The sequence below is a fragment of the Myxine glutinosa genome, chromosome 11 (assembly GCF_964187855.1).
Source record: "Myxine glutinosa chromosome 11, kmMyxGlut1.1, whole genome shotgun sequence".
NCBI lineage: Eukaryota > Metazoa > Chordata > Myxini > Myxiniformes > Myxinidae > Myxine > Myxine glutinosa.
In genome coordinates this window covers 34,036,085-34,061,764 of record NC_136271.1, presented here as the reverse complement: position 1 = coordinate 34,061,764, position 25,680 = coordinate 34,036,085, and the positions used below count along the sequence as shown (strand labels likewise).

The 25,680-nt window shown below is 45.4% G+C and overlaps 2 protein-coding genes and 1 long non-coding RNA gene across 4 annotated transcripts in view; 2 read left to right on the top strand and 1 right to left on the bottom strand.

Moving 5' to 3' along the window:
* The window catches only part of LOC144894251 (uncharacterized), a 35,157-nt gene extending 33,752 nt beyond the window's left edge, over positions 1 to 1,405 (top strand). Inside the window, exon 4 of the mRNA XM_078786522.1 lies at positions 823 to 1,405. Within this exon, the coding sequence (XP_078642648.1) occupies positions 823 to 1,055 (233 nt within the window). The 3' untranslated portion in view covers positions 1,056 to 1,405. The remainder of the gene's footprint in view (positions 1 to 822) is intronic.
* A 15,247-nt stretch (positions 1,406 to 16,652) lies between these two features.
* LOC137436561 (uncharacterized) lies at positions 16,653 to 23,476 on the bottom strand. The gene is made up of 2 exons (XR_010986308.2): positions 23,385 to 23,476; positions 16,653 to 17,937 (listed from the first exon to the last, which is right to left on the bottom strand). It is a non-coding gene; the product is annotated as an uncharacterized LOC137436561 (long non-coding RNA).
* ZBTB11 (zinc finger and BTB domain containing 11) overlaps positions 23,472 to 25,680 on the top strand; it is an 84,133-nt gene continuing 81,924 nt past the window's right edge. Inside the window, exons 1-2 of one of the 2 annotated variants that reach the window (XM_068130439.2) lie at positions 23,472 to 23,966; positions 25,486 to 25,609. In XM_068130439.2, coding sequence (XP_067986540.2) covers positions 23,778 to 23,966; positions 25,486 to 25,609 — 313 coding nt within the window. In that variant the 5' untranslated portion in view covers positions 23,472 to 23,777. The remainder of the gene's footprint in view (positions 23,967 to 25,485; positions 25,610 to 25,680) is intronic. The other variant, XM_068130440.2, reaches the window with a different exon arrangement.

The window sequence follows — 25,680 nt, the reverse complement described above, 5'->3', positions numbered from 1 at the left end:
TTCCGCTCTTTCTTTCATGACAAGTGACGTTTTCTCATATTGTGAAGATGTACACGATTGCATCGGCGAACATTTTCCCACTCACACTTTCGTGGGCAAAACATGTTGTTAATCGAACCATCACTCAAGCATAAATCATCGATGCTTATTGGGATTGATGCCTAATCTACCATATAAAACACAATGTCAGTTTGTCTGCTTGTACAGATGTCTGTCCCCCTTCATAAGGGTTGGTTTTAAAGGGCAATCTTTTAACATGAATTAATGTTCACTACGGTCTATTTTTGAGAATAAAACAAACTCGCAAAACATTTTCCATAAAAGAGTAATTATGTCTCTTTTATTGGAATTGTAGATGGTGGCTTGCAAACCGAGCCTCAAGGGCGGTGTACAGAAGCGTTTTTTAAAATAACAATAAATACAAGGCACAGGGAGGTGAAATTTGCTGCACATGATGTGCAATGAATACAGAGTAAAATGAGTGTTCATTTACGTCCGTATGATGTCTAATAAATAAAGATTTTTTGAGCACACCTGACACAGGCCGAGGCTTCAGACTTTGGCAGGCTCACAAACAAGGCTGCATAGTCGAATAAACTCTTCCAACCCATCATTGCATTGCATTGCAATTGTTGTTTTCATGTATTGTTATGCATTATGTTTGCCACTCTGTCAAAGCGCCTTTGGGCTTCTGGAAAAGCGCTATACAAAATAAATGAATTATTATTATTATTATTATCATTTTTGATGGACTTTTTACTTGTATACAATATCAATTAATTGATTGACAATTTTATGTTTTCTTTTGCTCCATCCTTTTAGCGGACACGACCTCATTAAGAGCATGCTCACAGAAAACGGTATGCGATACAATACAAAACGAGGAAATCCTGAACGAAATTGCTAAGGGAATGTTTGATGTCGCCAAAATTACTGGGCATTTGAATGCATATTGTTGTTTCTCAGACCTATGTAACAATGCTGAGAGGTTTTATTCCTCCAGCTTTCTCTTGGTCTCTCTTTCCCTCTTCCTGACTGCCATGTATATTCTGTAGTGCCTGCAACCTGTTACTACTTTGCTACAACCACTTGTTTAAATGCAACAGTTTGCTTTACAACCTTCATTTAGCATCTACATTTTCATACCTATCGCACTGATATAAAAGGGTAGGCAGCATTTGTATTTGAATGTGTCATAGGGCTGCTGTTTGAAAAGTTTATTATGAAGTTGTGCAAAAGAAAATGAACATCTATCTTGAATAAGGACAGCTTGTCTTATGAACATAAAATCTTTGCCACCGCAGCATTTAAAACCAAGCCCAGTATTATGTGATGTATGACATGCACGGGTTTGTATTCTGAGCTCTGAATTCCTAATAAAAGCAGAATGCTTCTTTGATTTTCATTTTTTGAATTGTGAATACTTACTAGAAACACATGCTCCCTTCTGGAGCATTGGCAAGTAGTCTCCTTCACCGCCCCTCCTCGCAAGGGGGTTGGGGGATTTTTTTCCTTGTGCATAGGAGCTGACCCTGGGTGTTACCAACACGTATGGAGAATTTGGTGGGGATCGCGCCAGCCATATTTTTTTGTATGATTTTCAGATGTGTACACACACACACACACACACCAAGATGGCGGTGAGGGGGAGGTGGCATAGCTTGGGGCCCGTGCTTTGGGAAACTCTCTCTTGCAAAGTTCCGACTATTGAGGATGAGAGAGACTGAGGTTTGTGGGATCGAGGACCGTGCCAAATACAAAGGTTTTGATGGGAATGAGAATCGAGCCATGCACAACAGCTTTGTTGAGGCAGATGTCTGTGCACGTGGTGCATGAAGTCATGAGGATCATTTGGGATGTGGCCTGGTCTTGCGGCTTGTTGCATTTTGCCAACTCCATCATGCTGAGAATGAAAACCCGAGCTTTGTCCCCCTTCGGTGCCTGGCGATGATGTCATGCAGCACCTGGAGATGGAATAGGAAAGGAGGGTTCCTGCACAATAATTGGGTTGTTCCTGCTGGAGTAAAAGGTAGGGCAAGGTATTTAAAAATGCATTTTGGAAGCGTTTTTTTTTTTACCCTGCGTTTGTGAAGTGAAAAGCTAGGGTTAGGCATTTGGTTGCATACGTGTGGTGTGCGTGCGTCTGCATTAAAAAAAAATCATTTTCTGGGCGACGGTTGGTCCAATTGACACGAAGTTTTACCATGGGAGTGCCTCTGCCTGTATAATTTTTTTAAATCATAATTATGACGTCATAGGTCATGTGGTACGGACGCCATCTTGGAAAAACGTTACACCTTATATCTCCCAAACCGCTAAATGGAAAAAGTTGAAACAAGGTTCATTGTTAAGTACTCCCCATGAGGAATAAGATATGTTGATGATGATGATGTCATCAGTGCCTTCATTATGATATAATTCAACAAGTACAACGCTTGATTTGATCAGTTTGAAGAAAAAAAATTCCTCTGCAACTGTTAGTCCAATGGACACGGAATTTTCACCCTAGGAGCGCCTCGACCTGTAGGTCCCCTGCCTTTTGTGTGGTATGAGGAATATATCTGTGTGATATTGTTTTGGAATCGGCTTCAGGGATTACCACAAGGGGCCTCCTCAAACCCTCTGCCTGACCTCCGGACCTAAGGCCGCCAACCATGGATAACTTCACAGTCCGGCAGGTTGCCTGGCAACCGCAGACGTCAACTGAAATCACCAAACTATGCAGGGTCCTTGCTGATTAACTACCATGCTACCTTACCGGTGGTTTGGTGGTCCCAATTGGGAAACCACACCCTTAATGTCCACCTGTCTACTTAATTTGCTGAGCTGAGCGAACTATGGATGAACGTTGGCTATTGGTACAAGCGAATTTGTGGGGTAGAACGGCCCATATATCTACTTTTACACACTATGTCAAACCAATAAAGAAAAGGACTATTGAGCAGGTTGGAAATATGCTTATGAACAGCACTGAAAGCATTTATTATGAAAGACACAAAAGAACAGTAATTTTACTCCCTTAGAACATCTGAAGCTCCTTCTGCGATCTTACTTATTCTATACACAGGACAGGTGCACTATCATATAACCATTCCATGAAAACGTAGAGAGCAAGAAGAAGAAAGAAGCAGAGCGAGGCTTGGTTGCAGCGTCTTACTCACCTCGGCGCTAACATGCGGGCCCACACAAATCCCAAAGTGTAGGGAAGGAAAGGAATGGAAGGCAGAGGTGTGTGGATCCGATATTATAGGAGTGGAGGGTCTCGGGTCTAGCCTTTTCAGTCTCCCGGGCCAGGAGGCGGGAGGAATGGCGTGGGAGGGAGGGGGTTGGGTGTTGTAACTGATACAGGGTGTGAAAAGCAATTTTGAGGTGGCCCAGTGAATAGAGGTTCAGGAGTGAAATGGCGAGTTATGCGAACGGACTATGAGTGGATGATGTGATGGATTGAAAAATGTATAGTGATTGGAAGATGGATAGATGGAAGATTGAGTGGGAGAATTACTATAAGGGGAAAGCCTAGCTAAACCCACACAATGCATTTGTCCCCCATCCCCTATGCAACGAGCAAGGGATCAAACTAAGTACACAGACTACTGAAATAACCAATTCTGTGAGATTCTACGTGTTCATGGATGCTCTCCCCTGAGGTCCGGTTCCACAACCGTCGCAATATGAAAGCTAAATCCTGAACGGTTTTTGAAATAGTGTACACAATAGTTCATGGACAGATAGTTGGTCGGATGGAGCTCATTTTAATGTCCCCCATGTCATACTCTGTATCACTCATCTAGTTCTGGAGTTTTTATGTGCACAGTTGACATTGAAGGGACCAAGGCTGTCATGGAGATAGGTACGTGAGTGTCTCTGGAAAATAGACCACCATTTCTTCGTTCTCTCCGTACTATTGAGACACTCACTGGTGAAACGTCGAGGTCAGTAACAATCATTGCGAGTGGTTGTTACTTAAAGTGGCCCAAGTTTATTGGGCAGGAACTGGCATGAACAGCTGAAGATTAACTTGGCGATGAGATGAAGCAGCTCAATATGCATACATTTTTTTGGGGGGGTATACAAGATCGAGGCTCGTTTAAGAGCTAGCATTGATCACAAAAAGACAAACTGGCACATAAAACATATAATAAAGGGAGCGGGAGACAAGATGGAGAGCAGGGACATCGGGAGATCTGTGGGATGGAGCGGGCTTGGGGGGAGGAGGCATGGGAAGGGGGGGGGGGGGGGGTGGAAGAGGTAAAAAAAAACAAAAAAACATGGACACTGCTAGGACTTCCAGGAAAGAAGTCGGTATTTCAAAAAAGTGGATCTGGGGTGAATTAACGGGAGTAGAAAAGATCAAGGTTTTGGATGGGGGAAGATAAGAGATTGTGGTGAACAGATGTTTTAAAGACCTTGTATTGAGGGATAAGTAGGATTGAAGAGAATGAGGGAGTTTGTTCCAGAGGCGGGAGAAAAGAGGAATGAAAGAGTGAAGGTGAATAGAGATCTCCCGATGTCCCTGCTCTCTACTGTTGTACTAGTGTGCTTCCCTCTCTCTCCCCATCTTGTCTCCCGCTCCCTTTATCTTATATTTTATGTGTCAGTTTGTCTTTTTGTGATTAATGTTAGCTCTTACACGAGCCTCGATGTTGTATACAAAAAAAAAAAAATGGTAGTCAACTCTTAAGCCAGCAGAATGTAATTATGCGCAGATTGATAAAGAAGAGCCGGCCATCATTTTTGGAATTGAACATTTTCACCAGTATGTTTGCGGATGTTAGACTGAAATCCATACCGACTACAAGCATTTGCTTGGGTTGTTGGGTGAAAACAAGCCTGTACCACAGTTGGTTTTCCCGAAGGTTATTACCTCCGCCACTGAGGGTGGATGGAGGTTATGCTTTCAGCCCTGTCTGTCTGTTTGTCTGTCCGTTTGTTTGTACTGTTTGTGAACAAGATATCTCAAAAAGTTGAGGGCGGATTCGGACGAAATTGAGCGGAGGTTAGTAATGGGACAAGGATGAAATCATTAGATTTTGGTGAAGATCCGGAGCAGGGAATTTTTTTAAAGTGATTCTTTACTACTAGGGCATGCCCGTACTATATCTATATCTAAAATTATATCCCCCCCTCTATTTACATGAAATGGTTTGGTCCATGAAATGTTTTGGTCCATTCGCAACGCCAAAGCGAACGGCGAACGCTTTACATGAAATGGTTTGGTCCATGAAATGTTTTGGTCCATTCGCAACGCCAAAGCGAACGGCGAACGGCTTGCGAGTACAGTGACAATCCCCCCGGGGTTTTAATTAGTTTTAAAACGGAGCTTGGCAACCGCTGGCGTTCTTTAGCCGGCAGCTTCGCCCGCCCGAACGCCGTTACAGTACCTTCGACCGCGGGTTGCTCGGACTTCACTTGGCGGTCAGGCACTTCCGCCATCTGCTCGTGCGAGTACAGTGACAATCCCCCCCCCCCCTCTATTTACATGAAATGTTTTTTATTAGTTTTAAAACATAGTTTAACGCCAACATAGCGCCAACATAGTTTGCAAACGTGAAATAAATGAATACGCTCTCAAATGTGCCATCCGAGGCAGAGTGTGTCCGCCACGTTCGGCACACGTGATAGCTCGCTGCTCTCTGATTGGTTGAATCGTTTTTTGGACATAGCTCGGTAACTACTTCTGCGATTAATTTAAAACCTTGAAAAGGCACATCCTCGGGTCCCCAGCAATATACCTGGCAAGTTTAAAGTATATCGGACCCGTGGTTGTCGAGAAACAGCGGTCACAGACAAACAAACGTAGAAACACACAGAGATTACTGGAATTATAGATAGATTGGAAGATAGCGCAAAAATGATATATAGCAGGATATCTCAAAAAGTTATTTATGGATTTGGACGAAACATGGTGGAGAGGTTGGGTGTGTCACAAAGACGATTTCATTCGATTTTGGTGAAGATCTGAATATGGATTCGGATACGAGGATTATTAAATTTTTAAAGTGATTATTCACCATTGAGTGATTGGGCTAAAAGCAACACATAGCAGGATATCTCAAAAAGTTATGGATGGATTTGGACCAAACTTGGTGGGCAGGTTGAGTGTGTGACAAGACCAAATCGATTCGATTTTGGTGAAAATCTGATTATGGATTCGGATACGAGATTTATTTAATTTTTAGTGATTCTTCACCATTGAGAAATCGGGCCAAAAGCGATATATAACATATTTTAAAAAGTCGTGGACGAGTTATGAATAAACTTGGTGGACGAGTTGGTTTGGTGACAAGAACAAGCCGATTAGATTTTGGTTCAGGCCCGAATCCAGATCCGGCCTATCAGTGGGATACAAAACATATTGTCGTGTGAATACCCTCCGGTTAATACCAGGGCTCGCGAATAACCAAACGGCTTTAATTGAGGCGACGACCAAAACGGATTTTGCTATAAAAGCACGGGAGAAAGAAGTGAAGAAGAAGAGGCAGTGAAGCGCTTACCTAAAGCGAACCGACTGCAGCTCCGATCCTGGAGGAGATGAATTCAAACGAAACCGAAATGCTATGTACAAAAATAAGGATTTATTAAACGGAACCCGATACAATGAAACGCGATGATGAAATGAATAGGCCTAAATTGGGATCCCACACACAGACTTCGAATACACCACAAAGGAAAATGAATTACGAAAGGAAATGTCTCATCGTATAATGGTCCGTGGGTGCGAGCTTATCTGTCCGAAATGTGTCCTTCATCCAACGCGGCTCCCTCAGTCTGCCTCGCCCACGAGCTCCGTCAGGCCCGAGCGACCCGCCCCACTCCAGGCTCCTCGTCGACCACCCACGAGGTCCATTCGCTTCAAGGCACGCCTCGCTCCAGCACCAAAAGCAACTGGGCTAGCGATCTCCCTACGAAGCCGATCTCCAACACGAGGCCGATCTCCACCATGAGGCACAACGAGAGCCAGGAATGGAGAGTGAAGAGCGAAGAGCGAAAGACCAGCACAACTCAATACCCAGAGCGAAGCGTCCAGAATCCCGCCAGCCAGTCCTTTTGTCACTTGGCATGTGACGTCAGTTTTGGCGCGCCACCAAACAGAGCCTCGTAGCTTCCCGCCGTCTCCTCAACCGTCTCGCGCCTTCCGCGCTGATTGGTTCAAGGCTCAAGCCTTCCGTGCCAACCAATCACACATTCCCTGTGGCGTGGTTACAGCTCGTCTCACGCGATGTTGCTAGGCCAGCTGGTGGTGCGGCTGGCGGCGGCCATCCGGCGGTGCCCTGATCTGGCTTCCTGCCTGTCTTCTTCCAAGGCCATTGTAAGGGAAGGGGAATTATTTAATGTTGCACTAAAGGGCCTATCTAAGTGTTTATATGAGTGCGTTGCCATAAGGGACACAAGTTTGACGACAGAGGGGACGACGAACAAAGGAATCTTATCCATAATCCCTGTACTATTTAGCATGCCCTGCTCCCTCGTAGCGGGGACATCAATACAGCGTATCCCGACAAACCGGGGCTAACATAGAACTTATTACAGGGTAGATTCCCTATCGTGACAGTCGGATACCTACCTATACACTGGCTCTACATATTCCTCTACCCCCGAGACATAACAATATACTGTTCAGCCTGGCGGAGGTATGCTCTCCACCGAGTACCATTCTAGTTCGTTGGTGTATTACTCTGTGCATATTCGTATACCGTGAGGTTCAAACCTAGTAATGCAAATAGTAATTGTGACACTTTAAGTCGTTTACCCCATACCCGAGGGAAAGTTACCAGATGCCCCAGAGGTAGCCGAGTTTGAGTTTGTCCGGCAGTTGATGCCCGATGGACAATCTTTCACAACCAAACACAGCGTCACAAATACGATACTAGACTGGAATGGACCCATAGTTGTGTCAGGTGTGTCATTATGTACAGACGCTTTGGCCAGAAAAATCACCATCCGAGGAGTGGTTACCATTTTTCCATAGCCGAACAGTATTAATCATTGACACGAACAGTGAGTGTATTTATTATGTGGGGAAATATGGTGATTGCACCCAAACCAGGGTACAATGCTATTGTGTTTCCTTCGCTGTTCCTGCCATTGAGCTGTGGTGATGTTTGATATGTGCGTCGTGCCTTGTGAAAGATGCAGCAATAATGAAATAAAGGGAGGAATTTTGAAGGGATTGTATTGTAAATAAACAGCTGCATAGCCGGGCTTGTAAATATTATAAACCACAAACACACATTATTAGCTTTTTAAACAGTCGCTAATGCTGTTGATAACATTAAACAAAGAAATTTGGAGGAATCCAGACATCCATTGGAATTTCCCGCGATGAAGCTAACTCCGAGGGCCTTTCACTCACTCACCACAGGCAGGTTGGTGGTCTTTCTGTCTTCTACTGACTCCTCTCTGGCCTTGCTCCCCTAGCTCTCTCTGTGCTCTGTCCCCCAAATACTCCTACAGGTCGCACAAGATCTGCCAGCAACCCTCTTATGGTTAAACTGCCAAAATCAAGACTCTCTGCTCACCTTCACTCTTTCATTCCTTTTTTCTCCCGCCTCTGGAACAAACTCCCCCACTCCCTTCAATCCCACTCCTCCCTCCAGGTCTTTAAAACAGCTGTTCACCACCATCTCTTATCTTCCCATATCCAAAACCTTGATCTTTTCTACCCCTGCAAATTCACCCCAGATCCACTTTTCTGAAATACCGACTTCTTTCCTGGAAGTCCTTGCAGTGTCCTTGTGTTTTATACCTCTCCTACCTCCCCCCCCCCCCCCCTCCCCAGCCCTCTCCCTCCCACAGATCTCCCAATGTCCCTGCTCTCAAATGTTGTGTTTGTGTGCTCCCCCCTCTGTCCCCATCTTGTCTACCGCTCTCCTCATTATATGTTTTATGTGTCGGTTTGACTTTTTGTGTGATTAATGTTAGCTCTTTCACGAGCCTCGATCTTGCATACAAAAAAATAATAATAATAATAAAAATCCATGACGTAAGTTTTACTGACAGAACTGAGGGAAGATCTACTCTAATTTATATTATACCCCACAAGGGTTGGGTCTGTACCGTTTTGTTGGAAGAGATGTAACGCCGATGCTTTCGATATTTGATGGTCATTTTAACAATCGGTTTATTTGTGTTTCACACCGAATGAAAAATGTAAAGGTAGAGCATGGCGATTGTGATATATGACAGGTTCGACGATATGTTCGGCATGAACGAAATTGGAATCAAAATGCCGGAGTGTGGAGAGTCAGCCTCTGTACCGCCATAATGACATCAGACGTAATCACATCACCCTGTCATGTGACCAGATCCCAGCTCTGATTGGTATACGTTGGAGGGGACATACATACATCCAGACAGACAAACACTGTTCGGGACGGCTTTGCCCTGTGGGCTACGCTGCAAAAAGGGTTTTCTAACCGGTACAGGGTGTGGTGCACATGGCTCAGTTGTTGGGGGAATTACATGAGGCTCATCCTTGAGAAGCACGCATGAAAGGTGTAGTGCCATGTACGGCCGAGTGAGGCCTGTGTTGACTGCAGTATTGTGTTGAATGACGTGATGACGGAGTGAGGGGTGGCGCATGCGCATAATAAAGCAGTCCTGTAATGGTGTCAGTTCCACCAAGTACGTGGATTCCAACAGCGATCATGAATCAGATAGGCAACGAGACCATTAAGGGTTTGGGTCGTAATGAAACGGTGAAGACTCTCACAATAAGGTTAAACCCATTAAAGTAAAGGTGGCTGTAGGACAATGTGATATCACCATGGACCTGGATACTGGAGAGTCATGCTCCACAATTTCAGAAACTGTGTATAGAAATAACCTAAGTATACCTTGATTGATACAAACATAACTCTTCGTAGTTACACGGGGGAAGTAGTCCCTATATTGGGTTGTGTAAAGGTACCAGTCAAATACCCGGGTAACCCAGAGATGTTGTTGGAAGTTGTGGTGGTAGAGGGGACATGTCCATGCCTATTGGGGAGAGATTGGTTGAGTAAAATCAAACTGAATTGGGAAAATATTTTCTCAGTGTCAGACATCTCCAAAACCAATGTCCCAGAATCAAAAGATTACCCCCCAGAGTTCAATAGGTTGCTAAATCAGAACAAGGTACTGTTCTCGACTACCGGGGCAGGGATAAAAGGATACACAGCGATACTCAAATTAAAGCCCTATGCTAAACCCGTATTCCAGAAAGCGAGGCAAATTCCATACTCCATGGCTGGAAAAGTAGACAAAGAGTATGATGGGCTGATGAAAGCAGAAATACTGAAACCAGTAGCAGTTAGTGATTGGACGTCACCAGGAGTACATGTTCCCAAACCCAATCAATCTATCAGAGTTTGTGGTGATCACAAAGCCCTAAACGAGGCCATTGAGGATGATAATTACAAACTACCAAACACTCAGGACTTGTTTGCCAACATTACACAGAATGGCACAGCCTAAAGTGTTTTCCAAGCTTGATTTGACAGGAGCATTCAATCAGTTATTTATTGATGAGGATTCCTCTAAATTACTCGTGCTAAACACACAGAAAGGTCTTCCAGCTCCAAAAAGACTACGTTTTGGTGTAAAAACAGAACCATATCAGTTTCAAGCAACGATGGACAAAATTCTGTTCGGCATAGAAAATGTCCATTGCTATGTGGATGACATCGTGGTAGTCACGGACACGGTAGATCAGCATGTGAAGGTGTTGGGAAAGGTTGCAAGCATTGAAGAAGCACAATGTGCGACTAAATTGTGTAAGTAAAATGTCAATTTTATAATACACGACTTGACTTTCTAGGTTATAGTTTGAGTGCTGAGGGGATTCGTCCATTGCAAAACAAGGTGGAGGCAATTCGAAAAGTGGGAAAACCAACGAATGTATCCGAATTGAAATCCCTGTTAGGAATGGTTAACTACCATGGAAAATTCATTCCAAATTTGTCCTCAAACCTGACACCTCTCTATGACCTATTGAACCATTCCAAGAAGTGGACGTGGTCTCAGCAACGTGAACAAGCGTTCGAGTACGCGAAGATGGTTCTCACGGGAGATGAAGTCTTCGTACATTACGATCCTACTAAACCGCTCGTGTTAAGCGCAGATGCCCAAAAGGGTTAAGGTCTTGTCTCAGCCATACATTGGCAGATGGGACCGAACGCCCGATTGCGTACGCGTCACGTACCCTGAGTGCAGCAGAAAGAAATTACGCACAAATCGAAAAAGAGGGATTGGCAATCGTGTATGGATTGAAGAAGTTTCATTTGTACGTGTATGGACGGAAGTTCAAATTGATCTCGGATCACAAGCCACTGACCCGAATATTCGGTCCCAAAGTAGGAATACCTCCATTAGCAGCGGCTAGAAAGCAACGGTGGGCATTGTTGCTCAGTGGGTACACCTACGACATCGAATACCGTACATCGCAACAAAACGCGAACGCCGACATGTTAAGCCGATTTCCAGTCGACGAGCCAAGTTCGGCAGATCCGGAAGAAAACTTTGTATTCAAAACAATGGTGGACTCGTTACCGTTTAATGCAAAACAATGGTGGACTCGTTACCGTTGTTTTCAAAACAATGCTGCCCTCGTTACCGTTTAATGCAAAACAATGGTGGACTCGTTACCGTTTAATGCAAAACAATGGTGGACTCGTTACCGTTTAATGCAAAACAATGGTGCACTCGTTACCGTTTAATGCAAAACAATGGTGGACTCGTTACCGTTTAATGCAAAACAATGGTGGACTCGTTACCGTTTAATGCAAAACAATGGTGGACTCGTTACCGTTTAATGCAAAACAATGGTGGACTCGTTACCGTTTAATGCAAAACAATGGTGGACTCGTTACTGTTTAATGCAAAACAATGGTGGACTCGTTACCGTTTAATGCAAAACAATGGTGCACTCGTTACCGTTTAATGCAAAACAATGGTGGACTCGTTACCGTTTAATGCAAAACAATGGTGGACTCGTTACCGTTTAATGCAAAACAATGGTGGACTCGTTACCGTTCAATGCAAAACAATGGTGCACTCGTTACCGTTTAATGCAAAACAATGGTGCACTCGTTACCGTTTAATGCAAAACAATGGTGCACTCGTTACCGTTTAATGCAAAACAATGGTAGACTCGTTACCGTTTAATGCAAAACAATGCTGCACTCGTTACCGTTTAATGCAAAACAATGGTGCACTCGTTACCGTTTAATGCAAAACAATGCTGCACTCGTTACCGTTTAATGCAAAACAATGGTGCACTCATTACCGTTTAATGCAAAACAATGGTGGACTCGTTACCGTTTAATGCAAAACAATGGTGGACTCGTTACCGTTTAATGCAAAACAATGGTGGACTCGTTACCGTTTAATGCAAAACAAATTGCAGAGAGTACGGGGAAAGATCCGGTATCAGCGAAATTGTACGAGTACACTTTTATCGGGATGGCCGAGTTATTGTACGGATAAGACGTCACAACCGTACGTCACACGGCGAGACGAGCTGTCGGTCGATGACGGATGTTTGTTGTGGGGACGACGGGTTGTAGTTCCCAACCCGTTACAAACGCGTATGCTCGGTGAACTTCACGAAGGTCACCCCGGTGTTTGTCGAATGAAAGCGTTAGCGAGGTCGTTCGTTTGGTGGCCCCGGCTAGATGGGGACATAGAAGACAGGGTCACATCATCTATCTATAATTCCAGTAATCTCTGTATGTCTGTGTGTATGTCTGTGTGTCTGTGACCGCTGTTTCTCGACAACCACGGGTCCGATATACTTTAAACTTGCCAGGTATATTGCTGGGGACCTGAGGATGTGCCTTTTCAAGGTTTCATATTAATCGGACAAGTAGTTACCGAGCTATGTCCAAAAAACGATTCAACCAATCAGAGAGCAGCGAGCTATCACGTGTGCCGAACGTGGCGAACAGACTCTGCCTCGGACGGCACATTTGAGAGCGTATTCATTTATTTCACGTTGGCAAACTATGTTGCCGCTATGTTGGCGTTAAACTATGTTTTAAAACTAATTAAAACTAATTTGCGATTCTTTCGCTTTCCTGCGCGTTTGTGCACGCTATGGCGATTTCTTTACCAAACTCCGCAAGCCGTTCGCTTTGGACCAAACCATTTCATGTAAATAGAGGGGGGGGATTGTCACCGTACTCGCAAGCTGTTCGCTTTGGCTTTGCGAATGGACCAAACCATTTCATGTAAATAGAGGGGGGGGATATAATTTTAAATATATATATAGTACGGGCACGCCCTAGTGTAGCAAATGCACAGACGCACAAATAGCACCGAAAGTTGTTCCTCTTTTGTTATGGCCTTGGGCTACAGAAACGTGGCAGAGAATTCATGTGGACTATGCAGAGGTCAGGGGTCAAAACTTTCTTGTGGTTGTAGACAGCTACTCTAAATGGCTGGAAGTCTTCCCTATGTCTAGCGCCACCGCGGGGGGTTTGATCGAGGTTATACGACCCTTATTTGCAAGATACGGGTTGGTCACTCAGTCTCAGATAATGGACCACAAGTCATTGCGGACGAATTTGTTGCATTTTTGAAATCCAATGGTGTTGAACATACTTTATGCCCTGCCTACCATCCCTCTTCAAATGGATTGGCCGAAAAGAACGTACAGACATTCAAGAGAAAGTTCAAGAAACCAGATAATTCATTGTCGATACAACATAGGGTAGCAAAAGTACTCCTGAATTATTATTATTTTTTTGTATACTGAATCGAGGCTCGTGAAAGAGCTGACATTTACTTCACAAACAAATCAACCAGACAAACAAAATATATAAAAAGAGGGAGCGGAAGACAAGAGAAGGGGAAGCACACAAACACTTGAGATCACACAACATTTAAGAGCAGGGAGATGTGTGGGAGGGAGAGGGCTTGGGGGGAGGAGGCGTGGGAAGGGGGGGGGGGGGTGGGAGAAGTATAAAACACAAGGACACCAAGGACTTCCAGGACAGAAGTTGGTATTTCAAAAAAGTGGAATTCGGGTGAAATTAGCGGGGATAGAAAAGATCAAGGTTTTGGATGGGAGATGGTGGTGAACAGCTGTTTTAAAGACCTGGAGGGTGGAGTGGGATTGCAGAGAGTGAGGGAGTTTGTTCCAGAGGCGGGAGAAAAGAGGAATGAAGGAGTGAAGGTGAGCATAGAGTCTTGATTTTGGCAGTTTGACCATAAGAGGGTTGCAGGCAGATCTTGTGCGACCTGTAGGAATATTTGTGGGACAGAGCCCAGAGAGAGCTGGGGGGGCAAGGCCAGAGAGGAGTCGGTAGAAGACGGAAAGACCACCAACCTGCCTGCGGTGAGTGAGTGAGAGGCCCTTGGAGTTAGCTTCATCGCGGGAGATTCCTATGATTCTGAATGCTTTGGTTTCAACAGCGTGAAGACGAGCTAGGTGTGAGGCAGGAGCACCAGCCCAGAGGGGAGAGCAGTATTCCATTGAGCTGTGGATGAAAGCCTTGTATGTGGTGAGGAGCTCAGGTGTGCCAAGGAAGGACTTCACATGATGGAGGATGCCCAGTCGGCGACTGGCTTTGGAGGCCAGATTTGAAATGTGGTTTTCCCAGGAAAGATCATGGCAGATAGTGAGACCCAAAAGCTTGAGTGACAGAACTTCTTGGAGAGGATTATTCAGAAAGTGGATGGGAGGGTTGTCCAGTCGGGCTTTTCGGAGAGACATCGTAAGAGTGTGAGATTTGTCAGGATTGAAAGACATGTTCCACTTATTTGCCCAGTCTGTGATTTTGTCCAGGTCTGCAGAGAGTGAGGAGGCTGCAGACTGCCGATCTGAGGGATGAAGAATGGAGCGACAGAGAGTAGAGTCATCAGCAAAGAGATAGAGAGGATTTTCAAGAGAGTCAGAGAGATCATTGATGAAGACCAGAAAAAGCACAGGGCCCAGAACACTGCCTTGGGGAACTCCAGCCTGAACAGGAAGAGGAGATGAGAGAAACCCATTCAGGGCCACATGTTGACTACGACTAGAGAGGAAGTCCGCCAGCCATGCGTGGAGATTTCCATGGATACCAAAAGAGGAGAGTTTGGTGAGCAGAGCGGGGTGCCAGACCGTATCGAAGGCACGTGATATGTCAAGGGAGACAGCTCTAATTTCCTGTTTGGTATTGAGGACCTCCATCCATTGTTGAGAAAGCAGAAGCAGCATGTCCAGAGTAGAGTGATTAGGTCTGAAACCAAATTGATGATCAGAGATCAAGCCATTGGAGAAGAGGAAAGATTTCATATCTGAAGCAATGATGGATTCCATGACTTTGCTGATAATTGGGAGAAGGCTGATTGGTCTGTAGTTGCTGGGATCTGTTTTTGCACCTTTTTGTGCAAAGCGGTGATGCTGGCAGATTTCCAAGCAGATGGCAGATGACCTTGAACAAAAGAGAGGGTGAAGAGAACAGGGAGAGGGAGTGAAAGAGCGGCAGAACAGGATTTTAGGACCCGTGGACTGATGCCGTCAGGTCCAGTTGCAGAATCAGAGTCGAGGGTTGACAGAAACTTTTCCACCTTGTCAGGAGGAAAGGACACAGAGTCCAGGAGCAGTTGGGTACGACTGGGTACGGTGGGTACAGAGAGGGATGGGTTTGGGACACAAGATGTAGAGGCAAACATAGAGTTGAGGCATTCAGCTTTTTCACGTGCGGAGTCAGCCGTGTGGCCGTTTGAGGTGAGGGAGGGGATGGAGGGGGAACAAACACCAGATCAAACAAGCACCAACAAACACCAAATCCATTAGAGAGACCTTACCTACCGGAGGTGGTACCAAGACCAGACGTCCCATCGATTAGTCTTCCGGTTCGTTTAAAACCTCCAGAGAGGTTGGTAAACACAATTATAGGAACACACCGCACACCACAACTGGGATAACACCCGCAGAACTGTTCCTCAAACGCACTCCCAGAACTCGACTTTCGTTAATCAAACCATGTCTCCAACGAAAATTCGAAAAGAGGCAGAGGGCTTCAAAATTCCAACACGACGGATTACACCCGAACGTTCGTCAATATGACATGTATCAGCCGGGTACGTGTTAGAAATTTAAGGGGAGGAAAAGAGAAGTGGATACCTGCTACCGTCGTATCCATTAAGGGTCCTAATACGTACGTAGTCAGGATACCGGGAAATAACCGCCGATTTGTACACACCGATCATTTGATCGCAGATGACCCTCAAGAGCAAACACCAAATCCGTTAGAGAGACCTTACCTACCGGAGGTGGTACCAAGACCAGGCGTCCCATCGATTAGTCTTCCGGTTCGTTTAAAATCTCCAGAGAGGTTGGTAAGTCCAATACCAGAACCAGGTGATGATAAAACTGGTGTAAATGAGAAACCAGTAGTTTCACCCTCACCAGTCGGCAGTGAGGGTGCAACCATGACACCAACAACCGTCAGAAGGTCCACTAGAATGATTAACCTCCATCCCGGTTAGATCTGTAGTTCTTCAACTCGAATGGTACAACAGTGGGGTTTGGGGATTTCTTTGGGAGTAAAGGAATTCTGATGCCTTAAGTAAATTTTGTGTTGTTCCAAAAGGAAAAAAAAATGTTCTTGTTCTTCCAATGTTCTAATGTTCCTTTTGGTACTCAACTGGTAACAACTGTGGTGAAAGCAATAACTGAAGAGATGAAGGAAATTGATGTTTTATTCAAAGGTTCAGAGTCATGGCATAATACCAATGTTAAATTAGAATGGGTATTGCGTATATAGGATGGAGGAGTCCAGTATTGTGTTGAATGACGTGGACGGAGTGAGGGGTGGCGCATGCGCATAATAAAGCAGTCCTGTAATGGCGTCAGTCCACAGTGTCTGTCTCCTTCACTCGGCCCGGTTCCTATACTGAAACGTCGACGTATTCAGTATATTACATTGACGTTGCCTGGAATAAAGATGGTGCTTGATCCTATCTGCGTGTCCGCATCTTTATAACAAAGGTATTACAAAAGGGTTAGCTCCTAGTTATTTCTGGTGGCCGAATTTGCACAAGGACATTGAGAGTGTTGTACATCTGTGTAATGTTTGTGAGATGAATGTGAAGAATCCTCCCATTGATATGTTGTATCCATGGAAATTGCCTGTAAAACCTTGGCAGAGACTGCATGTGGATTACGCAGGTCCGGATGTTTTTGTTGGAGTGGATGCTTTCTATAAACTGGTACAGATTAGGATTGTGGCCTCAAGTTCAGCATAAACAAAGGCAACTATAAAGTTCCTCAAAACTCATGAGATAGTTGAACATTTGGTATCGGACAATGGAACCTGTTTTACGTTTGCTGAATTCAGGAGATTTTGCCATCGTAGTGAAATCTATCACTCCACATCGGCTCCAGTACATCCGGGCAGTAATGGGTTAGCAGAAGGTTAGGTACAAACTTTTAAACAGTCTATGAAAAATATGGCAGCGGACACGGACTAGTTGTATAACAAAGTTGCTCGGTTACAGCTAAGGTATAATGTTATACCTCATGTAGTCATTAGGGTTTCTCCAGCACAGTTGTTATTTAAAATATATCCAGCACAAATGTAACATTGCATCTCGATTTGATCAAACCCAGGTTGTGCATACAGGTAGGAATGTATTAGGATAAGCACAGTTGGAGTACAGCCAACAACGATTGCAACTCACACAGTAAAGGTAACACCGACGGTGAATGTTAGGTCTTCTGTAACACCTGTGTGACGTTTGGAACAAATATCCAAATCACCAGAGTACTTGAAGGATTATGTTGTGTACCTTTATGGAAAGGTATGTGATGTATCAGAGAGTCGACAGGGATCGTGGTCTGTAGCCACCGGCTCGTGGATGTGGTAATAAACATGTGCTGATTGTTCTTGGGAACCCTTTGTCATTCTGGTGTCTTTGCTGTACTCTGGACGAAACAACACCTTTCAGAAAGTGATGCGTAACCTGTTGCTGTGAAAAAGGAAATGTACAGAACAGAGACCAAACGGAGTACTCGGTTTAAGTATTTAAACTTGAGGATTGTACAAATATTTCACATTAAAACTTCCTTTTTGTAATTAAAACTTTGTTGCACAGTTCCGTATTTACCTGTTTTATGGCCCACCCTGTATAACCGTTTCCCAAAGCATAACGACATTTCCAAGCATCAGTACAGACCGCCGCTCTAGATTAGAGGTCAGAGGTTAACAGGTGAATCCTGATTTTAATGCATAACATCATGAAAAAGCAAGATCTTCAATGGCTCAGGGTAGAAGGCAAAACAGGAGTGCCAACTCTATCGATTTACACGATTTATCCGGCATCCACGACTACAGTTTTTATGGAAAAATCTATCTCCTACCTCGTTACATCACCAATGTGTACCATTTTTGGCATGTTTCTGTTGTCTTTCTCACTTTTCTGGAAGGACGACCATGCTATCATCACGGCATACGCTACACTTTATGTAGCCCACTTGAGGTGGACATGGACCTTTTTCCAGGGCACATGGTTGTGTTCCAATAGAAACAACTTCACATTCAAATGTCGTCTGCTGTGCCAATAAAATTGAAGAAACAGCCAACAATCATTTTTAATCCGACAACGGCAGCCATTTTTGGGCTCGTTTCTTTATCAAGCGGCTTGCTTGATTCAAAGCACTCTCGCAAGCACTCCAACAGAACGGAGCGCTCGGCACCGCTTAACAACATCAACATGGCGGTCTCCATCGAAACATGCAATGCCATTGTGGTACTTGAACAAATGCTGTCTATGCCGTTGTTTTCATATTTACTCATTCATCTTGTGACAACTTCCCCAAACGAATTTATTGTGTTAGCAGCGGCTACAGAGTACGAGGAAGAGGGAAAGAAAGATAAAGAAATTGGAGTCAGGAGGAACCCCTGCCAAGCTTATCTAGGGACCCGACCACTGTGCATTTTGTGGAGAGATGAAGGAGAGGAAGAGGTTTTGCATATTTGTGGATCTTGACAAATTAGGCTGAATTATTATCCAAGTTATTAATTATTATCAACTGATCTTTCAGATCTCGGTGTGTACCCTGGTTTAGAATAGGTACACCGTATCCCTGCGTGTCATAAGAGGCGACTAAGAGGTTTGGCGTCAGGAAGGGCATCCGGCCATGAAAACATTGCCTCAAAAAGAGAACGATGACAATTACAACTACATATGGGCAGGGTACAGCCCGAAGTGGAGATCGGTTTCTGAGGTTTGGGACATGGAATGTAGGGACAATGACAGGGAGATCAGGAGAAGTGGTGGAAATATTGATCAGAAGAAGAGTGGACATATGTTGTGTGCAAGAGACGAGATGGAAGGGAAGTGGTGTGAGAATGGTGAAGGGCAGGCAGGGACAGAAATACAAGTTTGTGTGGCAAGGGTGCCCGGAGGGCGTGAATGGTGTTGGTGTCCTGTTTTCTGAGGAGTTTGTAGACAGTGTGGTGAGTGTGACGAGAGTGAGTAATAGGTTGATGATGGTGAAAATGATGATTGGAAAGCTCTTGGTGAATGTCATCTCGCGATATGCTCTGCAGGTTGGTCGGAGCGATGAAGAGAAGGACAAGTTCTGGTGTGCGATAGAGAAGCTGATGGAAAACGTGAAAGATGAGGAAGTTGTTGTGGTAGGAGGAGACCTAAATGGACATGTGGGAAGGAGTATGGACGGTTTTGAGGGAGTTCATGGGGGTTACGGATATGGTGTGAGAAATGGAGAAGGTGAAAGGATTTTGGAGTTTGCTGATGGAGCTGATTTGTTGATTTGTAATACTCAGTTCCAGAAAGAGGATAATAAGCTTGTTACATACACGTCAGGTGCGTCGACGACAACCGTTGACTACCTGATGGTGCGTAGGCGAGAAAGGGGGCACCTCCGGGACACAAAGGTGATCCCGGGGGAGGAGGCCGTTTCACAGCACCACTTGGTTGTCAACGACATAATGGTGAAAGGTGCGAGGAGAGCTCGGCGGGTGAAGTACCAACCGAGAATGAAGGTGTGGAAGTTGAAAGAGGTGCCAGTAAGGGAGGCATTAAAAGAGAGGCTGAATAGGGTAGAGGATGATGTGGTTGAGCTTGAAAGTGGTTGGATGTCAATGAAAGATAGTCTGTTGGGAGCCGTTGGTGAGGTATGTGGATGGACAAAAGGACCACCGAGGCACTCGGAAACATGGTGGTGGGATGATGAAGTTGGAAAGAGGATTGACGAGAAGAGGAAGAAATTCAAGGAGTGGCAGAAGGCGAAGGGTACGGGAGCAGAAAAAGCAGAGCATGAAAGTTATAAGGCAGCCAAGACGGCTGCAAAGAAAGAGGTAGCAAAGGCGCAGGAGGCATGTAGGAAAATGTTCGGAGAACGCTTGGATTCGGCAGAGGGTCAGAGAGCGGTATTCAGGATTGCAAAGCAGATAGCAAAAGAGAGGTGTGATGTAATGGGGGTGAGTTGCTTGAAGGATGAAGTGGGACAAATCGTTGTGGACCCAGATGGAATTAAAGGAAGATGGAAAAGATATATGGAAATGCTGTTGAATACAGAGAATGAATGCGATGTCAACATAGAAAGTAACCCAGTTTTAGGACCGGCAGAGAAGATAACTGAGAAGGAAGTTGAGGAAGCGATAAAAGCAATGAAGAGTAGAAAAGCGGGATGGCCGACGGGAGTTGTGGGAGATATGTTGAAGGCAGCGGGATATTGGGGTGTGAAGAGAATGACAGAGATCTGCAATCTGGTGGTGGAAGAAGGCCGCATTCCTGTGATGGAGGTGCTGGCTCAGGACGTAAAGGAGGGTTTACCGTGGGAGTTGTTGTATGCAGATGATCTGGTGTTGATTGCGGAAAGTATGGATGGACTGAAGGAAAAGATGAACAAGTGGAAGGAATGTATGGAGACAAAAGGTCTGAAGGTGAATATCGGAAAGACGAAGGTGATGGCAAGTGGTAAAGCATGTGGTGAGGTGGAAAGAACTGGGAAGTGGCCATGTGCTGTGTGCAGGAAGGGTGTCGGAGTGAACTCCATTCAATGTACAATGTGTGCTGAGTGGGTTCATCAAAAATGCAGTGGTCTGAGAGGGTCATTAACCAGTGTGGCAGCTACATTCAAATGTAAGGTGTGCACAGAGGGAGCTGCAGATGGAGGAAATGTTGAGTTGGATCTTGGAGACAGCGTGAAGCTGGAAGGTGTGAAAACATTTTGCTACCTCGGAGACATGCTGAATGGAGAAGGTGGATCAGACTAGGCAATGGTTGCTCGAGTGAGATGTGCATGGAAGAAGTTTCGGGAACTGAGTGGCGTGCTGATGAGGAGGGGAGTGTCATTGAGGCTGAAGGGAAAGGTGTATGCTGCATGTGTGAGAAGTGTTATGATTTATGGGAGCGAGACATGGGTAATGAACATAGAGCAGCAAAGAAGGCTGGAAAGGGTGGAAATGCGAATGGTTCGGTGGATGTGCGGAGTATCGTTGAGAGAGAGGAAGACAAATGACGAATTGCGAAAGATGATGGGAATAGAGCCTGTGAATGATGCTGTGAAGAGGAACAGGTTGAGATGGATTGGTCATGTGTTGAGGAAGGATGAAAGTGACTGGTTGAGAAGAGTTATGGAAATGAATGTAGAAGGAAGTAGAGGAAGGGGAAGACTGAGAAAGTCTTGGCTAAAGATGGTGGAAGAAGAAATGTGGGCAAGGGGGTTAACAAGGAGAGATGCAGAAAATAGGGCAAAAGGGAAAAGATTGTCATGGGGACCGCAAGGCTAACCCCCGCTATAGCAGGGAAAATGGCCTTAAAATGCATGTTGTTGTTGTTGTTTTGACCTTTCAGAATCGTTGGAATCTCCCGCGATGAAGCTAACTCTGAGGGCCTTTCACTTACTCACCGCAGGCAGGTTGGTGGTCTTTCCGTCTTCTAACGACTCCTCTCTGGCCTTGCACCCACAGCTCTCTCTGGGCTCTGTCCCCCAAATATTCCTACAGGTCGCACAAGATCTGCCAGCAACCCTCTTATGGTTAGACTGCCAAAATCAAGACTCTATTCACCTTCACTCTTTCATTCCTCTTTTCTCCCGCCTCTGGAACAAACTCCCTCACTTTCTTCCATCCCACTCCTCCCTCCAGGTCTTTAAAACAGCTGTTCACCACCATCTCTTATCTTCCCCCATCCAAAACCTTGATCTTTTCTACCCCCGTGAATTCACCCCAGATCCACTTTTTTGAAATACCAACTTCCTTCCTGGAAGTCCTTGCAGTGTCCTTGTGTTTTATACTTCTCTCACCCCTCCCCCACCTTCCCACGCCTCCTGCCGCCAAGTCCTCTCCCTCCCACAGATCTCCCGATGTCCCTGCTCTCAAATGTTGTGTTTGTGTGCTTCACCTTCTCTCCCCATATTGTCTACCGCTCCCCTTATTATATACTTTGTGTGTCTGTTTGATTTTTTTTGTGTGATAAATGTTAGCTTTCACGAGCCTCGATCCTGTATAGTATCCAAAAAAAGAAAGAAAGTAATAATGAAATAATTATATCAAAGTAAATAAAAAGAGAAACTAAACTAGATTGTATTCATAGAACACTTACCCTGCGCACCTTGATGCGAGCCAACTCTTCTGTTTTTGAAGGTTTAAAAAAAATCTTTTATCCAATATGGCTGCCAGCCAGGTGAGCGATTACATCATAAAGTTATATTCTCTAATGCAATTGTTGCATAGATCACGCTCAATACATTTAAAACTGATCAGACGAAGAGTTGTCCCTGTCAAATTATGACGTCATAATTAAGGCACCAATGACGTTATCGTTAACAACACTTATTCCCCATATTGAGTTCTTTGCAATGAGCAACGTTTCAATTTTTTCCACGGAGCAGTTTTGGAGATATGGAGGTGTAACATTTTTTCCAAGATGGCGCCGGTACCACGTGACCTATGACGTCATAATTATCATTAAAAATGCTGCAGGAGATGCTCCGATGGTGAAAACTTCGTGTCAATCGGACCAACAGTTGCCGAGAAAATGAATTTTAAAAATGCAGACGCGTACATCACGCGTACTCCTCACGTACACCTCACGTACTCCTCACGTACTCCTCACGTACTCCTCACGTACTCCCCACCCTGCTTTTCGCTTCGCGAGCGCAGGGTAATGAAAGGAGCAGCAAAATAAAAAAGAAAGCAACATTAGGACAACCCGGATCATCGATTTCGCCAGTCCTTCATTTTTCCCAGTTCTCCATTCCCAGTTTCCCAATTCCCACATTTTATCGTTTTTGATGGATCGAATGTCTGACAGCGACCTCCTATGGATAACTGAAGTATTACAGACTAATAAAGTATGGCGGTGTTAGAACGTAATCCATCATCTAGTTATCTAAAAGCGACACAAAGGTTTATCTTCTTACCACTGATGCATATAATACGTACATCGCGGAACTTGCTTGAACTCTTGAAACCATTCGCTTTTTTTCACTTCCGCCCGCCATCTTGTCGCGTCCATCTTTTTTGGCGGACGCCGTGTTCCGATATTGGGTTCTCCTTTCTACATTAAGCGGTTGTCCTTGTTTGTTTGTCCTTTTTAGGATTCGGATTTTACAAGTTAAAATTTCGTAACTGGAGTTCCTAGGTTATTGGAAACATTGCGATCGACTTATCGCGTGTTATTGCTTATTTGGTGTGGTGATTAATAATTGTTTCGGATTCTGTGGTGATTTTTAAGATTACACGATGACGTGTTCATTTTGAAGAAAGAGTACTTGAGGTTTAAGTTTGAGGTTTAGGAGGAGGTTGAGGTTTAAGTTGTGCTTAGTCTGCGGCTGGATGTCGAGCGAAGAGAGTTACAAAGCAATTCAGCGCTACCTGGCGAACCCCCTGAGCCCTTATGATCCGAACTTGTCCGAGAACGAACGACGTGGAGTTCGTAAATCCGCCGGAAGTTACGTTTTGCGAGAAGGCGAGTTATTTTTCCAGCGGAAAAGGCGTGGCCAAGTGGGCTTCGATGAACTCGAGGTAAGTCATACAGGTTGTTATAATTTGTTGTATTGTGTAGGTATCCAATTTTTCTTTTGAAGCTTTATTTACGGAATCCTCTCATAGTCATAATAAAGTTATAATGAAACTGAGATAAAGAAAGATTGATTGATCCAGTCAAACAAGTTTGTGAAAAAAGATACACTTTACTTAATAATATCGCTTATTTCACTGCTTTCGGCTTAGCATCTTCGATTTCTGGGGTGTGTTCCGTCACCATTAGTTACCAACTACAACGGATCTCGGTAGAGAGCATACCTCCGCCAGGCTGAACAGTTTACGTTTTGGATCTACTGATAGGCCGGATCTGGATTCGGACCTGAAACAAAATCTAATCGGCTTGTTATTGTCGCCTAACCAACGCGTGCACCAAGTTTCGTCCGAATCCGTCCATAAATCTTTGAGATATCGTGTTTACAGACAGCCCTCCTCCACTCATCACACTACCCCCCTCCACCTCCCACCAACTTCCCCCACCAACCTCCCCCTTCCCCCCCCCACCAACCTCCCCCTTCCCCCCCCCCCACCAACCTCCCCCTTCCCCCCCCACCAACCTCCCCCTTCCCCCCCCACCAACCTCCCCCATTCCCCCCCCCCCACCAACCTCCCCCATCCCCCCCCCCCCACCAACCTCCTCCCTCCCTCCCCCCCCATCAACTTCTCCCCCCCACCAACTTCTCCCCCTCCCTCCCCCCCACCAACTTCCCCCCTCCCTCCCCACCAACTTTCTCCCCACCTATTTCCCCACTCTTCCCCCACCTACTTCCCCCCTACCTCCCCCCTCCCCCACCTACTTACCCCCTTCCCTCCTCCCCCCACCTACTTCCTCCCCATCCCCCACCTCCCAAAACCACCCCCTTCCCACGGCCCCCACCATCCACGTTCCCCCACTCCCCCTTCCCACCCCCTCCCAACTTCCCACCTCCCACTACCCCCCTCCACCTCCCACCAACTGCCCCCCTTGCCTCTACCTCCCACTACCCCCCCCTCCTCCACCTCCCACCAACTTCCCTTCACGCCCCGCCCCCGCCTCCCACAACCACCCCACTCCTCACGGCACCCACCTCCACACCATCCTCCCACACCCAACCAACTCCCCCCCCCCCACCCCACCTCCAACCACCCTCTCCCCCACCTCCCACCACCCCCCTCACCTCTCACCCCCCCCTCCACTTCCATTCCCACCCCCCTACTGGTTTTTTTCTCAAAAAGTGTGGGAATAATGAAAAGCGATTGTGTAGGATAGAAGTAAATTTATTCCTTTAAACACCATTACTATTACAACTGCTGTCAACCTTTACATTCTTTCGGAAACAGTGTCAAATGTACATGTCCAGATAGGATTTGCTACTCTCGTGGTCCTCATGAATGACATATGTGGCAGAATATGATTCGTAAATATTGATTCTGCATCTGTCATCACCCAATATGATCTGACATGTGTTTGGTATGGAGATTTTCTTAACAAGAAGTACTATGTGGTTGCTGGTATTTGCAGATTGTGCGGGATGAGGGGAAGAGAGTGGAGCTGATAACGAGTTTTCACGAAGGGGATGGCTTGATTCCACATCATAACCGTGACGTAACAGGTCGTCTGCTGACCAAGCGGTACTGGTGGCGTGGCAAGTCTACTCCCCTGGACTTATTTCTCACTTTTGCTGCTGTTTCTATTGATATCATTCTGGTGTTGAAC